Genomic DNA, 16,684 nt, shown 5'->3' on the forward strand with positions numbered 1-16,684 from the left:
CTCTGCTTAAGTAGTAGTAATAATAGCAGTCAATATTTCTCAGCATATACCTTACTAAGTGCTTATAAATTTAATTTACAATCCCATGTAATTCTTACAATATGTGTTTTTATAAGCCATTAGCATTTCCATTTTGCACTTTAAGACTTGTCTTCAGAAACTTTAAGTATCTTGCTCCTTTTCCTACTACTAATAAATGATAGGAACTTAGTTTTTAACCTAGATCTTTCAAATTTACAAATTTTAATCTCTACCTCTATGATACACTATCCTCACAGGTGCCAGGTCTTAAGTCATGCAGTGTCTAGACTTGGGTCCTGCCAAGTATTTTAAAAGAAGAAACAACATTTCTCTTCAGATTACAGTTTTCACAATTAGACCTGGGTTTGAAAACTAGCTTAGTCCATTTTTCTCTATAAACTTGTGAAATGTTATTATATATTGCCCTCCAATTCTTCATTGACAAAATGGGTCTATTACTGAGACAATAAGTCCTTCATTTATACAGAAAATATTAATAAGCACCTACTGTGTGCTAGGCATCATGTTGGGCAGCAGGGAAAGAATGATAGAAAGAGCCCTGACCCTCATGAAGTACACAAGCTAGATTTTCTAGATGTCTTCCAGAATGCATACCACTATAATGATTTTTAAAAGTTTGATATTCAAGTGGTTTAACCACTATTGACCAGAGCCCACCCTAATTAATTACTTCTTTATTTTTACATTCACAAAAGACTCATTTTTCTCTTCTTGATTATGTTTTATACACAGAAGCCCTGTCTAACCGAATTTATAGGTAATGACTGGTTTACTCATTTACATATACATTTGTTATTTGGGCATGTGAGTATGCACACATGCACACACTCATTTCTAGAAGGATCTGAGGTGGCCTCTTAGTTAATTTAAGAACTTCTTAGCTGGTTGCTCTTAGCAACAGTCTTTAGCAGTTAAGTTAACCAGAACAATTTCTTAAAGAGAATGGAGCAGTCAAAATAGCTTAGGTAACAAAAGGGAAATAAACTAGTTTTAACTGGACTTAATTCTGAAAGAGTTACACAGGGCTTGATGATTCTAGGTTAGCTGGGATAGAGAAAACGGTGGTGCTGAGAAGCACTTCACACAGAGGGGAATTTCCAGTGATCTCCTTTCCCAGAACACCAATGGGCTGAGTTCCTGCATCATCTTTGAAGCTGGCCCTCATCCTATAGAGTGCTTGACTAACTCTTCTTAATAGTCCTACTATAAATCATTCAACTCCATTAAAGACACGGACAATACCTGGATTCAGAGGTTGTCAAATATATGAAAGCTGGTGTCAGTTTATAAGGAATAAAAGCAAAACAAATTCCTTCCAGCAGCTAGAAAATGATAAATTATTTTAAGATGATAACTCCCCAGATAGAGGTTCCTATGGGATGTCATGTGTAGAGTCATTCATTTACCCATTCATTCCTTAACCAACATCTAGATGTCAGTGTTGAGGACTGAGGAATTAATTTCTTTCTCCATTCAACATGTATTTATTGAATATCTCATTTGCCCCTTTCTCTCATAAAGTTGAGCTCAGTAGAAATGTATGAGGCTAAAAATACCCTAAAAATAATGTATGATGGGTGTAATTATGCGAGAGGCAAGTGAAGCTTTCACAAAACTAGGCCAGGTCCTTCCTCTTTGAAACTAACAGTAGGGCTCATTAGCCTAAACAATTAAACATAAAAGTTACATAAACCATTCATTCAACAAACATATAGTTAGCATTAGTATGCCGTAAGCACTATACTAGTAGTTAGGTGTTCAAGATGTCAAGTCCCAGACTCTTGACACCTTGTGGTATTTACAGCCTGGTGACAATTCAGCCCTGGATGACAGAAAGAAGTCCACAATTCTATGGGAGCAGGGAGGAGATATGGTGGCCAGGAATATCTTCTATGAGGAGATGACACAAACTGACTTCTAAAAGGATTAGCCATACAATTAAAATTTCAATGATCAGTTCTCTCCTTAGAAAGAGCCCAAACTATTTTAAGACACTGGGCAAGTGTAGAAGGATATATACTCAATTTATTTGCTAAGAAAACTAATAATATTCTTGCTGATCAGACAAGTAGAATGTTTATATGCAATCATTAAGTAACAGTACAAGGTGCTAGATGGTTCATAGCCAAAAGCAGCTATGCAGACAGTGCCTTCAAGGCTCTGAACAGACAGGCTCTACCCAAGGCAAGGACCTCAAACTGTCCAATACATCAGGATTATTCATTTAAAAGGAAGCCACCGTAGCACGGCTGGCATGGCTCACTGGTTGAGCACCAACCTATGAACCAGGAGATCATAGTTCGATTCCCAGTCAGGGTATGCAGGAGACAGTTGATCAATGATTCTCTCTCATCACTGATGTTTCTCTCTCTCTCTCTCTCTCTCTCTCTCTCTCTCTCTCTCTCTCTTTCCCTTCCTCTCTGAAATCAATAAAAATATATTTAAAAAATGAAATAGAACAACTGTAGCCACACCATGTGAACCACCTCATTAATATTTTCTAAATGGCATATTGGGACACCTTAATAGATTCTTTACAATGTAACATAGGATTATATTAAATGGGATTGAGTCTGTGATGGTTAATAAAGGATTTTCCAAGCTATCACTACAGCTGAAGCACAATATTAGGTCCTTAACATTAATACTCTGAGACTGAGAAGATTTATTTTAGCAAATATGCTCTTTCAAAGTGGAAATCATCTTGATATGTTAGCTAGGTATTTTTGTTTGTTTGTTTTTTAATGCTGAATCTTTGTAAATCTACATAAGTTTATTCATTATCTCTTAATATGCGAATAATTGAGTTTAAATTCAACTTCAAGTTGAAATTGCTGCACATTTTTCCTAAACTGTTTCAGGAGGAAATCAAGTGAAAGAAAACATCCTCAATCAAATGTAAAGAGGGCAAATTAACCACAAAAGAAGTCTAGGTTTTGCCAGATAGATCTCCTCTCTAAATATCTATATAGAGAAGACAGACATATGCCAATGCCAAATGCTCAGTTGAGATTGCAAAATACCTAGCTGTGCTAGAGAAAAATAATACATTTTGAGTTGCCCTTTCTGGTTAGAAAATTTAGAAATTACCTTCCTGAATCCATATGAATAGAACAGAAAATATGTATGTATGTAGTCTGGCAACATAAAAAATTTGCTAGGCCTCAAAATATTATTATGAAAGCAAACACCTAGATTTTGATTTTGTTACTAGAAAGCTGGCTCATCTCAAATCAACTTTACAGTAATTGTTCTCTGCTTCCCTAGAACTCAGAAATCCTACCATCTAGACCAGTGGTCGGCAAACTCATTAGTCAACAGAGCCAAATATCAACAGTACAATGATTGAAATTTCTTTTGAGAGCCAAATTTTTTAAATTTAAACTTCTTCTAACGCCACTTCTTCAAAATAGACTCGCCCAGGCCATGGAATTTTGTGGAAGAGCCACACTCAAGGGGCCAAAGAACCACATGTAGCTCGTGAGCCGTGGTTTGCCGACCACTGATCTAGACCATCTTTACACAAAGAGGAAGATTTCCATTTTTCAAATGTATATTTGGGTCCACAAATCCTCATGACAGAAGGAGCAGGGCTTTGGCACATAAAAATTCTTACGGAGTTTCTTGGCTGAACACTAAAAGTATAAATAACTGATCATGGAACTGTGCATGAAACTGATTTGACTGGAATTAAGGAAGTTAAATCCATGTCCTGAACTCCCACAGTGGGACTTAAAAGAATCAAAGAGAGAGCCAACAGACAGTGCCTTCATCTGGCCTAACTACATATGCTCACTGCTACCAGGGACACAGAAAACATCACAGTTCCAGGTCAAGGCCTTCTTATTAGAGGTTAGAAATGATAGGAAAGAAGGGGACCAACCAATAACTCAGTCATTCAACTCAACTCTGCCCTTACCATCTGAAATGTTTATGCTCCTTGGACAGCTGCAATTTTACTTGATTTGGTCCACCTTTGCTGTGCTCCCACACTGTGCACCTTCAGCCCTTCAAGATTCAATATGGATAACACATACTCATTTTGATCACATTACTGCCCTCCATTCTTGGCAGGATCCTGGAAATACCTGGATTGATCGCTTTGGAAGCATGGTCAGTCTCTAGGAACTGCTTAGGGAAGGACAAACAAGGAAAGCAGAGACTTTCCCAGAAACCTGCGCTTAGCCCCCAGTAACCATCACTACATACTTTGTGACTTTGGGAAGGTATAATGTCATTTAGGAAATAGGAATATGAAAGGGACTTTTTAAAATGTCCAGTCAAATCCCAACTTGTTATTTGATCACCCAGTATCATGGAAAAAGAGCCTGACACTTGAACATCTCTAGCAAAGAGAATTTTAAACTCAACGTGCTTCAGTTGTCCTCACCTATAAAAAATCTACTTCATAGAGCTATTGTGTTGAGGGACAAAAGATAACTCATTTCAAAATGCCATCCATAGAATAATGATGCCCACTACTTTTAAATATGAGTAAGAGCAATATTAAAGGTTTTTTCCTAAGTAGTCAGATAAAACCTCTACAAAGAGGTGAGCCCTGTATTCAGCAAGCAAATGCACAGCCCCCATCAAAGCCTCTTAAACCCTCTGACCACCTTCACCTGAGAACCTCATTGAAATTCCATGTCTACTTCACCATAACAAAGGTGCAGTTTGCACAGCCCGGTTTCCTATTTCCCTACAGTTATTTTTTTTTTCTTTGCAAACTTTTTAAGATAAAATTCAACACCCCAGAGCTCTGGAGGATGCCTGATCTCCCTTCAGACAAAACAGGCATCCGGTTTCGACAATAAATGAGATCATAGCATCCCTACTAATACTGCCATAGATAAGAACCTGTCAGCATTTTCATTATAAAACCTTTTTCTTCCCTCTGGGTTGAGAGATCAACCATAGCAATTTGCTGGCAAATAGCTCTAGCAAGGCTCAAGCACAGAGAGAAAATATTTTCATTTTACAGAGCTCAAGAAAGGTTTACTTGGGAATTAGGCAGGCTGCAGAATCCCAAGGAGCATGTCTTTCTGGTGGTCATTTGGCCTTTGAAATAAAAAAGCTATGTGCTTTATTAAATTATTTTTTTACTGATATGTAAAACAAACTTTTCTCAGGCAGCAGATGTTAGGAAAAGGTTATCTACTTAATACCTCCAGGAAGCAATGGCTCCTGTAACAGCTCTAACAGCTCACATGACTGAATTCGTGCTCACTGGAGGTGCTTTGGGGGTTGGGAGCATTCTCTCACAGACTTTCTGAGATAAAATCTTGGTGGGAAACTTACGCCAGCATTACTTCAAAGGGGAGAAAATCGGATATAGTAATAATATGCTAGGGTTTAAAAATAAGATCTCCCTAGCAAAATGATGGCACACTGAATACTCAATAAAGGGGTGTTGAATATAGCTAATATCTAATCTGGTTCCCACAGTAAACTGTTTCCCCCACTCCTGAACCTTAGGTTTAAATTTAAAAAAGCCTTTTTCTAGGCTATTTCATTCCATGCTAACATACACAAAAGTGAAATGGGAAGAGACTGTATCTGAGTGAGAGAAAGAAAACTACTACTAAGATCTTTTTAACAGCTACTATATGCCACACAGTATGACATTATTTTCTTACTAGTGGCCCAGTGCACGAAATTTGTGCACAGGGGGCTGGGAGGGGGGGAATGTTCCTCAGCCTGGTCTGCACCTTCTCCAATCTGGGACCCCTCAGGGGATGTCCGACTGCCGGTTTAGGCCCAATCCGGCAGTCAGATATCCCTCTCACAATCTGGGACTGCTGGCTCCTAACTGCTAACCTACCTGCCTGCCTGATCACCCCTAACCACTCTGCCTACCAGCCTGCTCGCCCTCAACTGCCCCCCTGCCGCCTTTTTTGCCCCCAACTGCTCCCACCGCTGGCCTGATCACCCCCAACTGCCCTCCCCTCCTGGCCTGATTGCCCCTAACTGCCTCTGCCTTGGCCCCGCTACCATGGCTTTGTCCAGAAGGATGTCCAGAAGGTCTCCCGGTCTAATTAGCATATTACCCTTTTATTAGTATAGATTTGGTTAGTATAACAAGCCCACTAAATCTATATTATCTCTGTTGTACGGATGAAGAAATTGAAGCTCAGAAAGGTGAGAGAGCTTCCCCAACATCCCAGAGAGATGGTCCAGTCACAAGATACCTTTAAATACCAACTTCTGCCCTCAAGACCTGCTTCCTACTTCTAGGTTTGCCTGCTCAAGAGTGCATTCAGCATATGACTCACCAAGGGTAACTTTCTGCTTCATCCAGATGGTATGATAAGGTGTAGTCTAACACTCTCTCCTGTTCCACCTCCTCCTTTCTCCCTTCCGTTCTTCCATCCAGAAGAAGGTATACCTTCAATGTCATACCACTAATTTCTGATGCCATGACCTTTTAACACCAGCAAAGAAGTGTTGGATCATAGATATCAACAGTAGACTTGAGGCCAAAACTGAGTTAGCACGCCCTGCCCTGTTTGCTATTTTTTTTCCATGTGTATTTCTTAGTGCTGGCACACTAGCCAAACTGAAAGGATCCCAAGGGAAGGACTCTGTCTTATTATGTTTGACTTACCATGAGCTGCGTGCCCACTATGACACTAATAGATATGCTCAAGAGAGAGCTAGAAATTGATTAACTCACTAGTATACCTGTCATTCCCCAAATGGAGATTTTTGCCAAAGACAGTGGAGATAACTGAAGACATGGCTCCAGGGAAAAATTCAGTCTCCTAATGTTAGATAACAAGCCAATTCACATGGTAGTAGACACCATGTTATTTGAGGTCTTATTAAAGTAATACCATTAATCATTGTTTGATGCTATCATTATTTGAGATATAATGTAGTGATATTAATCCTTGGGTGGTTTAACCTATAATATGGATGTTAAGAAAGTCAGAATGCATTAGACCAGCCTTTTGCAGATTAATACTGCTTTTAGTGTGCTAACTCCTCAAATAAAATGATTTACAAATACCTCAGAAACTTGGACAAAACTTTAATAAAGATAATGCAACAAAATACCATCACAAATAATATATTTTATATTATAAATTCCAAACACACACACACAATGTTTAAAAATACTACATTATTTATGAGGTTTCCAGAAGCCATAATTTATGGCCATGTTCTTAATTCCATTTGACCCAATCACTTACTTTTTTATAGGAAAAATTATTATTGAATAGTTAATCATCACTGCAATATACAATGTGTTCATAAGGCTGACAAGAACATTCATATATATAAATATAAATGGAAAAGTCATGAAAATAGCATTGAATGATTAATATTGTGCTATATATGGAGTTATAATCTGTGATTTATAATTAAATAAATTCATGACCTCTTAGAGAAAACAAGCTACAAGATCCCATTCACCAAGATACCCATGACATGAAGATTCAATTGAATTTATAATCTATTAGTTCCTCTATAACTTACTAGACAAAAATAATTTACTAGTGATAATATGTCTAGACAACTCACCCTAGTAGGTACCAAATGTATTAGTCTAGATTTTTCAGAGGGAAACAGAGATTTATTATAAGACTTTAGCTTATGTAATTATGGAGGCTGAGAAGTCCAAAACTCTGTAGCTATCAAGCTGAGACCTAAGAGGACCCCAGTGTAGTTTTAGTATAAGTTTGAAGGCCTGAGAACCAGGAGAGCTGATGATATAAATTCCATTCTGAAGACCAGCCAGCCCAAGACCCAAGAAGAGTTGATGTTTGAGTTTAAGACTTAAAACCAGAAAAGACTGATATTCCAAGTCAAAGTAGTCAGGCAGAAGGAGTCTTCCTTACTCAGATTTTTTGTTCTATTCAGGTCTTTAACTGATTAGGTGAGGCCCACCCACTTTAAGGAGAGCAATCTGCTTCACTAAGTCCAGAGATTCAAATGTTAGGCTCACCCAGAAGCACCCTCATGGCACACCCAAAATAACATTTAGCCAAATGCCTGGGCACCCCATGAACCAATCAAGTTCATACATAAAATTAACTGTCACACTAGGATAACACATTGAATAGTGTATAGTCTGTTTCAGCTCTAGGAAGTTTGATAGCACAAGAAGTTTTGAGGCAATCTGCTAAAAGAAAATGACACATAAACTGTAACAAAATACACACTATTTTATTTTTTCACTAATTCACTCAGTAAACATTGACAAACACCTATATAATTCACTCATTCATTCAACAAATATGTATTGATTGCCTTGTATGGGACAGACATATGTCTGTTTACTAGATCTTTTAGGCACTATATGAAATGAATATGATATTGCCCCTGACCCTAAGGAGCTCACCTTTTAGATGGACAAATAGAATAAGTAACACATTAGAATTAATATTAGAATTAAGATTTAAACATTAAGTATTAGATGTCATAGGCATCCAACTCTGAAGGTTATTGTGATGATTAAGTAATTTTATTCAGAAGGGACTTGAGATAATTTTACCATATGAACTTTGGAACGTCACGTGGATATTCATGAGTACCTGGCAACAGGCTTCATGAAAAATATAAAATAAGTCTGAGGTTTTTCAAAATCCTAGATTCTATGACCCAACATTCCCTTTGGTGAACATATTTTAGTGACTGTACAACATTTAACCCTCCCTATCTTTTGACAGTTAGGTTCCCCACCTTAATTGTTTTACTATTAAATATTAAATTTGAAAAGGACCTTAAACTGGCAAGAACACTTTTTTCAAATGGGACACAAGGCCTATGCAACCTGCTTCTTTGGGACACTTAGCACCTGTTTCACTCATTAGCTCATTTTTCATTTTCTCTTTCTGGGTCAGATTTAATCTAGGATTTCTTTTGGTGTGAATTACATAATCTTTTAGATTTTGCCTTTTGTTGCATAAACACATTTTAAAAATGTGTTGATAGGTTAAAGTACATAAATTTCCATGTACTGACTGAGGGAAAGTGTCCAGTTGACTATCAACAATCTCTGACTTTTCACCATCTTGCAAAGTGGCTTTAACTAAGTGGAAGGCAAAAGTATGTACTGGTTATTTACCACATTCCAGGCATTGTGCTAAATGTTTTCATAAGTGTTACATCACTTAGTTCTTACAACAGTCCTGTAAGCAAGGTGTTATTTTTCCTGCTTTTTGCAGATAAATCTTGTCAGTTTCTCTTCTCTCACCTTGATTTTCAACTTCTGCTCCATAGTTAGATATCATGACATAGAAAAATTACACTGAGTTAGAAATTAGGAGACCTGGTTCTAGCTATGACCCTGTGATTTTCTGTGTGCTCTTGAGAAAGTCACCTCCTCTACAAGAAAATGAATACTTACGAAAGGGTGTATCAAAATGAATACTTAGGAAAGGATGTATCAAAGGAAAAAAAAACCAGCTTTACAAGACTTAGTCCTCTGATAGGTGTGCCTTACATTCAAATTCAGATTTATTCCCAGAAAGGTGTGTAAAAATTATATTTTTACAAATAGACTCCTAACTTAAAGGCACTTATAGGAAGTTGCTATTTGAAAGAGCCCTATAGTTAATTCTGGAAATGAATGTAGGCTCCAGACATAAATTGCTTGGGCTCTAATTAGGCTCTGCTACTTAAAAGCAATGTGACTATAGACTGGTTACTTAAACTCTATATGCCTCAATTGCCCCATCTCTAACATGGAGATAAATATTATACCCAACTCTAAAGGTTATTGTGATGATTAAGTGACTTGACATTTGTAAAGCATGTAGAACATGGTAGCAGGTTAGTGTGTATGTGTTGGGACAAGGACTTTGACTATAAATAACTGTTAACTTAAGGTACCCATGTTGAACATGAACAACTAGATTTTTAAAATATGAGGTATTTTTAAACTTACATACACCAATATAGTCATAAAATTGATATTAACTTAAAGTCTGAGTTTTAACCTTATCACAGGAAAACAAATAAATTACCTGTTATTCATAAATCCATAAAATAGAGGAAAACTATTTAAAGCTGGAGAATATTATTATATCTGAAGTAACTTGTGATAGTGCAAATCTATACTGGCATCATTAAAATAAATGTAGCAATACCCATAATCAAGAGTCTTAAAACATTTAAAAGATATGCCTTAGTAATTCTACTTGTTCTAGACTATCTAAAGGAAATAATGCCAAACCCAAAAATACCTATTCCCCAAGTTATATATTTTATTTGACTTTTAATAGTACAAAATTTGGATGAAAAAAACAATATATCCAAAAATAAGAATGTTTATCTGTGACACAGCTATTAAAATATATACACAAGCCCGGGTGGTGTGGCTAAGTGATTTATGAACTAGGAGCTCACAGTTTGATTCCTGATCAGTGCACATGCAGAGGGCATCTCAATCAATGACTCTTTCATAATTGATGTTTCTATCTCTCTCTCTCCCTCTTCCTCTCCCTCTCCCCCCTTCCTCTTTCTCTCCATCTCCCTTCCTCTCTGAAATCAATAAAAATATATGGATATATATATATATATATATATATATATATATAAATCTTAATATAATCTTAAAACATTTAAAGTAAACTTAATGTGACTGCAACTACATTAAAAATACATTATATGAACATCATCAATAACAAAATAGTACCAGAGTAATATATACTAAAATATTAACAGTTTTAATCTCCAGTCTTTTAGGACGATAATATTTTCTGAAATTTGTTCTATTTCTGATTTATATTTTAAAATTTTATTTCAATGAACATGTGTTACTTTAGATAAAAACAAAGAACACAGCAAAATAGTCAAACATTGGCAATATTCAAAATATTCCTTTAGAGAACAGCTGTCCTACCAATGACAAAAACATACATAGTGATATATCGCTTAATGAATCCTCTGTGACCACCACTCTTTTATAAAAAAGTTGGTTATGTATAAATAAACACATAAGCAAACAAAACCACTTCACCAGGGAGACTTTCTGGGCAAGAAAAGGAGTCCTGGGAGAAGTTTGAGAATGCCAGAGGGTTTCAGGGAGCTGTCCACCAGAGAGGTTCTGACCAGCACTTTGATGCTGGGGGATTATAATAGCACCTCTGGAAGTTGGTATTCCACAGTCCATTTCCCTTTGCTCTTCCTCCTCTTTTCTGATATCCCATCATCTTTCTATTATCCTTCCTTCCCCTTTGCCCCCTCCTTTCTCTGCCTGATAACTATGGAGGTTGAAAGAAGTAACACTTGTAAAGCACCTAGAATAGTTTGTAGCTTTTATAGATGTTTAATCAAGCTAAATTATGTTTTCCCTTCCCTTTCACCTTTACAACTCATCCTCCTTTTTTCTGTTTTCTCCCATTTTCATTGCTTTCTTATGCTCACTCTTCTTTCTTTAGGGAGAGTCACCATAGAGACAACAGGGAAGTTGCTTTCTACCAGATGATCCTTCTCTTTGAGTGTGAGGCAGTTCATGCAATGTCTAAACATTCCCTTAGTGGGGAAAAAGGTTCCAGGACTCTACAATATTTTCAACAACTTTTTCCTACCCTAATCCACCAAACAGGATATTAAAGGCAACTAATGTGGCCTAGGAACTTGATGGTTTGATTCCAGTGAGATATTATATTAACAAATGGCTATTGAGGGATGTGGGAGAAGTTCCCTAAAGTATGAACCATATTTCAATAACATATTCTTTTGAGTTAAAAAAAAGAGCAAAAGAATAATTGTAGAGAAATTACATTTTAAAAATAAACTTTTAGAATATTAGGGGAAATAACAAATATTCCATGGGGTGTTTATTTGTTTATTTGTTTGTTTTGCCTCAGAAATGGTGGCTGGAAAGAGGAAACTGAAGGGAAGGGGACTCACAGGGACTGCTGACCTTTGTGATGCAGCTACAGGCAAGATAAAGAAAGAGAAACAATACATAGGCTTGACCATGGGATTACATTCAGAAGTTGAGATTTTGCAGGTGGAGAAAACAGTGAAGCAAAAGTAAAGCAAATATCTATTTTCCAATAATGACACAAACACAACCAAGATGAGAAAGCTTTTCAGAAATCCCCCTTCTCCATGGAAAGTCCATTACCAAAGCAGCATTTTATGGTAATGACATATGGTCTGGGGTAAAAAGAGGACTGATATAATGGGGAACTTTTTTTTTTTTTTCGAACAACAAAATCTTTTTCTCCTATGAGACTTTAAGATCAAGGAGAGGAATGAAGTGGAATTACCTCCCTCAATAGACTTATAATTCTTGAAGGAAAGGAATGGTGTTATAGTTACATTTGTATCTCTAATGTTCATCACAGTGCCTGAGATAGAGCATAGCATGGAAAGACACTTGGCATTTACAGCCATAAGTCATCATCAGTTAACTAAACTGAATGACAGCAAGGGTAGGGGGTGAAGAGGGCACTGGAAATTGCTAAGTGACAAAATAAAATTATTTTGGGTTTCTGCCTTGAAAGCTCAAGTTACTCAACACCCTGCAAGCCATTACTAGGTTTTGGAATAATAAGAACAAACAGTTTAACTATTTTTGAAACTGAGAAAGTCTGGCCTACACATGAACATGGCTTTAGACTTTGTCATGCTAAATATCTTCCAGGATAGACAAATATCTGTCCTAATAATTTTAGTTTCAAACTTACTAGATACTATTGGAAAGCACACTTTTTTGGAGGCTCCATATTGACAGCTATATCTCAATGAGATTTTTTGGAAATAATTATTTAAATTACACTTTCTTTGCTCAAAGATTCAACTAAAATCCTTATTTTATATTTTTTCTTAAATCAATCTTATAATTAATAGAGTCACATTCCACCTCTTTTGACTTTGAGACCAGGGGGGATAAGAGCTGTTTATTGTCACATCTCCAGTGGCTAGCATTTATTGCTCAATGGATGGTTATTTGTTGATTAATGGAACAATAGTATCAGGTTTTCATTAATTTTCATAAATCCATTTTGTGTTGGGAATGTTTTATCAAATGTTTCCTACATTTTCAATAAACACATAGCATAGAGAAAAATAACCTAAGAAAAATAATGATCAAGCTCATTGCAAAGATTAACAAGTTATCAAAGAACTATCCCAACAATCAAAGAGGTCCCTCCTAGAAGTGAGGAGCCCCCTTAATGGAACTATGAAAATAACTGAGGCAATACGAAAGTACCATTTGATAAATGCATACATACTTTTTAAAATTGCATGTCTTGCAATGACATACACAATGCAGTAGTTATTACGGTGGCTATTCTACCTGAGGAAGCTGAAACTTTAGAGAAATCATATATATATTAACTAGTACATCTTGTTTTGAAATCCAGGCCTATATGACATACAATTTATGTTCTGTTGTCATATGTCAGATAGTATTGAAGAATTTCACAAGAGAGAAGGCTCTAGTATTCTCTCCATATCTAAGTTTCTAAGGTGGGAGGCTTATAACAACCAGTCTATAATAAACCAACCATTAAGTATAGCTATGATGCAATTACCAATTCCATTATATAGGAAGTATCTTATTCAAATGCTTGGCAAAGTGAAATGGAAAAGACCCTCTAAAAGTATTACTTCATTTTCATAGAGACCTAATTTATTTTCCAAAGAATAATGTCTACCAACACCCATGATTTGGGTGTTTCACTCTATTGACATGGTTCATCTCACAAACTGATGTTGTTAAACCAGAATACCAAAAGGAAGAGAATGTAAAAAAAGTTAAACTAATGTAATTACCCAGCCTTAAAAAGCAAGTGAGCTTATAATTATGCCAATTTCCTTCAATGATCTGAAAAGCAGGGGAAAACTTAACAACAGTATAAAAGAAACCTCTTTGAAAATGAGTTTTAAGGATTGAGCTCATATTCAACAACATTCTCCATAACAACAACTTATTTGATTATTAGCTCGTGTTTAATTTCCCTTGACAAATAACTCACCTTTATTAATAATCATTTAGCACTGCAAAGCACTTCTTGTAAGTTTACAGGAATAGATGTTAAATAGTAGCCATTGCTAAGATGCTGCTGTAAATACAATTAAGAGAGTGAGTGGCTAGCTTCATGGGGGGAGTGCAGAGAGGAGCTAACAAGTTAGTTTTCGGTGGTGTTCATTCACATACATCTTCCTGACAGCGGTGAGCACACAAACCTTCAACAACTCTAAGACCTTTTCAGGGATTTCCAAAGGAGTATAGCTACTCTTCAGCATAATCAATATATATATTTAACTGACTCTAAGGTGCAGCTATCTTATTGGGTAAAAAAACCATAAATCTCTGGCAGTAACTTTACCATTAAATGACTTTATGAAAGATATCATTGCAGAATGTTAGAGCTCAGGAGAATCATCTCATCTACACATGTCAATTTACAGAATAAAACCTGAGGCTCAGAAAAGAGAGAAGATTCTATAGGCATAGTCAGTGTAAGACTCACAGTCCTGACTCGAAATTTTCTCATGAAACCTACACCCCCTATGAGCACTCTCCATGAAGTTGAACGTGTATGTTTCATTAACTTGACTGCCTAACATGCTTGCCAGCTGTCCAATCCAGTCGCTGCTGCTGTGCTTCAGTACAGTAGGGAATCCTGTGATTATTCCCTTAGGAATGTGAATTTTCAGTTATTTCAGATAATGTTCTCTCTCCTTAGAGAGTCACCAGAGAAGCCAAAATGTTTTTATACAAACAGGCCAGACAATTACACCAGCTTTTCACACTGAAAAGCAATGAAGGTGTGTGCCTAGGAGTAAGGGGACGTGAGTTCATACCATCCCTGGGCTAAGACTGCCCCAGTACCAAGTTCCATGCACCTATTTCAGGAGATGCATTATTGAGTTCACTACAAAAGTTTCAGACAAGGAGCAATGAATGGTAGGTAACCCGCTTCAAAAACCTTCAAACCTCATTTCCTTGGGAACACCAATCACCTTTACAAAAATCTGGGGTGGGACAAGTTATTCACTAGAAACTTCACTAACTGCGCCACCTCTTGTTACAATTTCCGAGTGTTGATTTCAAGTAGATTGTATAAGCTCAGAGAAAAATACACAATTGGGGGCAACATGAGCTTAGCTCTATTTTTTTTTTTCTCTATCTAGGATAAAAATAAGCTCCTCAGCTATTCAAGTGCCAAATGGCAAATTGGTGTGTTCAGTTTCATCTCCGGTACGTGCACCACCGAAGCTAACCCTGGCTGACCGCGGGGTCCCGTGGGTCAGGGCTCCAGGCGGCGGTAACCTGTGATGACTTCAGGAGCTCCCCGAAGAGCGGCCAGAAGCCCAGTCGCTAACTAAATATGAAACACGAAATGAGATCCCCACAAGCGGAGAGCAACCTAAGGCGCCCCCTTTCCGAAGCGTGTCAGCTCCTGGAGCCTCCGTACATCACACACCAGGGTCCTGTCACGACCGAGTTTAGCAACCCAACATCGGACGCCAGAACAATCCCTGTACTCTCCAGGCCCCCAAACCCAGCCGGCTCCCAGAGAGCGCAGAGCAAGTCTTGGTTAGCTTCTGTCACTCTCCCGACAGGCAGACACAGAAACAAACAACGGAAGAATTGTTCGCACCCCCCCCCCCCCGCACCCCACGGGAGGCAGCATGCATTAAGAAGACATGAACCTCGTCCTACCTTGCATCCAAACATCAACGACAAAGTGTTGTTGGTGCAAGCAACTTTGCAGTGGCAAATCATTGGTGTGAAACAGTCAGGGTCCTTAACAACAGGGGACATTCCTTTCGGGCTGCGGCAGTGGCAGCTCGCTGGGGGACGCGAACACGGTGCTCCCCGGGCATGTGGAGCCACAGCCTAGACCGAGCGGCCACTCGGATCGCTGCCCCCTGCGCCCGGCACAGCCATCCCAGCGCCCGCCCGGGTAGAAGCCACGCGGAGGGCAAGTACCAGGCGTCTCAGGGTCTCCCTTCCCTGGGGAATGATGCGTGGGGGGGGAGGGACAGACCAAGACGGGTTTTCCCCCACGATGGTGAATTTGGGGTGGGTGGGTGGGGGGCGCGGGGGAGGGAGGTAAAATTTTAAATAATTAAATAAATAAATAATAAGTAAAAATAAAAGGAAGCCAGGCTCCGAGCGGAGGGTTCAAAGGAGGTGGGGCAGTATTAGCATGTAAAAGGATGTGCCCGCCTACTCGCCCCAGTCACACAAGATTGTCATGAGAGCTGAAGGGGGCCGAAATTATTCTCTGAAGGGAAAAAAGAAAAGAAAAAAAAAAATACTGCAGCTCCCGATTTGGTAAAAAGCCAGTGGCTTGCAGCAATCCCGAGTCACCGTGGGGAGCGCTGGCCGGGCAAGTGGGGTGGGAGGGAGGGGCCGGGCGAGGGAGGGAGCAGGGAGCGTGGCGCGGGCCAGCCTAGCCCAGCCCGCCCGGGTGCGCTCAGTCCCTGGGGTGGGCGCGCTGGGGCTGTCAGCGCCGCCGAGGTGCCCCAGCGACTACATTCAGCCCCCTTTGCGGCTGCTGCCTAGCGTAGGCGACCTCTGAAGCCAGTTGCTGAGGAGGAGGAGGCCCGCCTAACCCTGCTGCGTGCCACCTCCAGGCCCTCTGGCAAAGGCGTGCCTGGGTTGGTGGCTTGCGAAGGGACCTAAGGTAGAAGTGAGCTGGACATGGTTTCCCAGAGGCCC

General features: G+C 38.6%; 1 protein-coding gene across 9 annotated transcripts in view; it reads right to left on the bottom strand.

Moving 5' to 3' along the window:
* Positions 1 to 16,684, bottom strand: part of DLG2 (discs large MAGUK scaffold protein 2) — a gene marked incomplete at its 5' end in the record, with an annotated part of 1,931,014 nt that overhangs the window by 1,170,551 nt on the left and 743,779 nt on the right. Inside the window, one exon of one of the 9 annotated variants that reach the window (XM_079787306.1) lies at positions 15,680 to 15,781. The exons of the other annotated variants lie outside the window; for them this stretch is intronic. Coding sequence (XP_079643432.1) covers positions 15,680 to 15,781 — 102 coding nt within the window. Of the gene's footprint in view, positions 1 to 15,679; positions 15,782 to 16,684 lie in introns of those variants that run through there. 9 annotated transcript variants of the gene reach the window in all.

This window comes from Cnephaeus nilssonii (assembly GCF_951640355.1).
Source record: "Cnephaeus nilssonii genome assembly, chromosome: 13".
Taxonomy (NCBI): Eukaryota; Metazoa; Chordata; class Mammalia; order Chiroptera; family Vespertilionidae; genus Cnephaeus; species Cnephaeus nilssonii.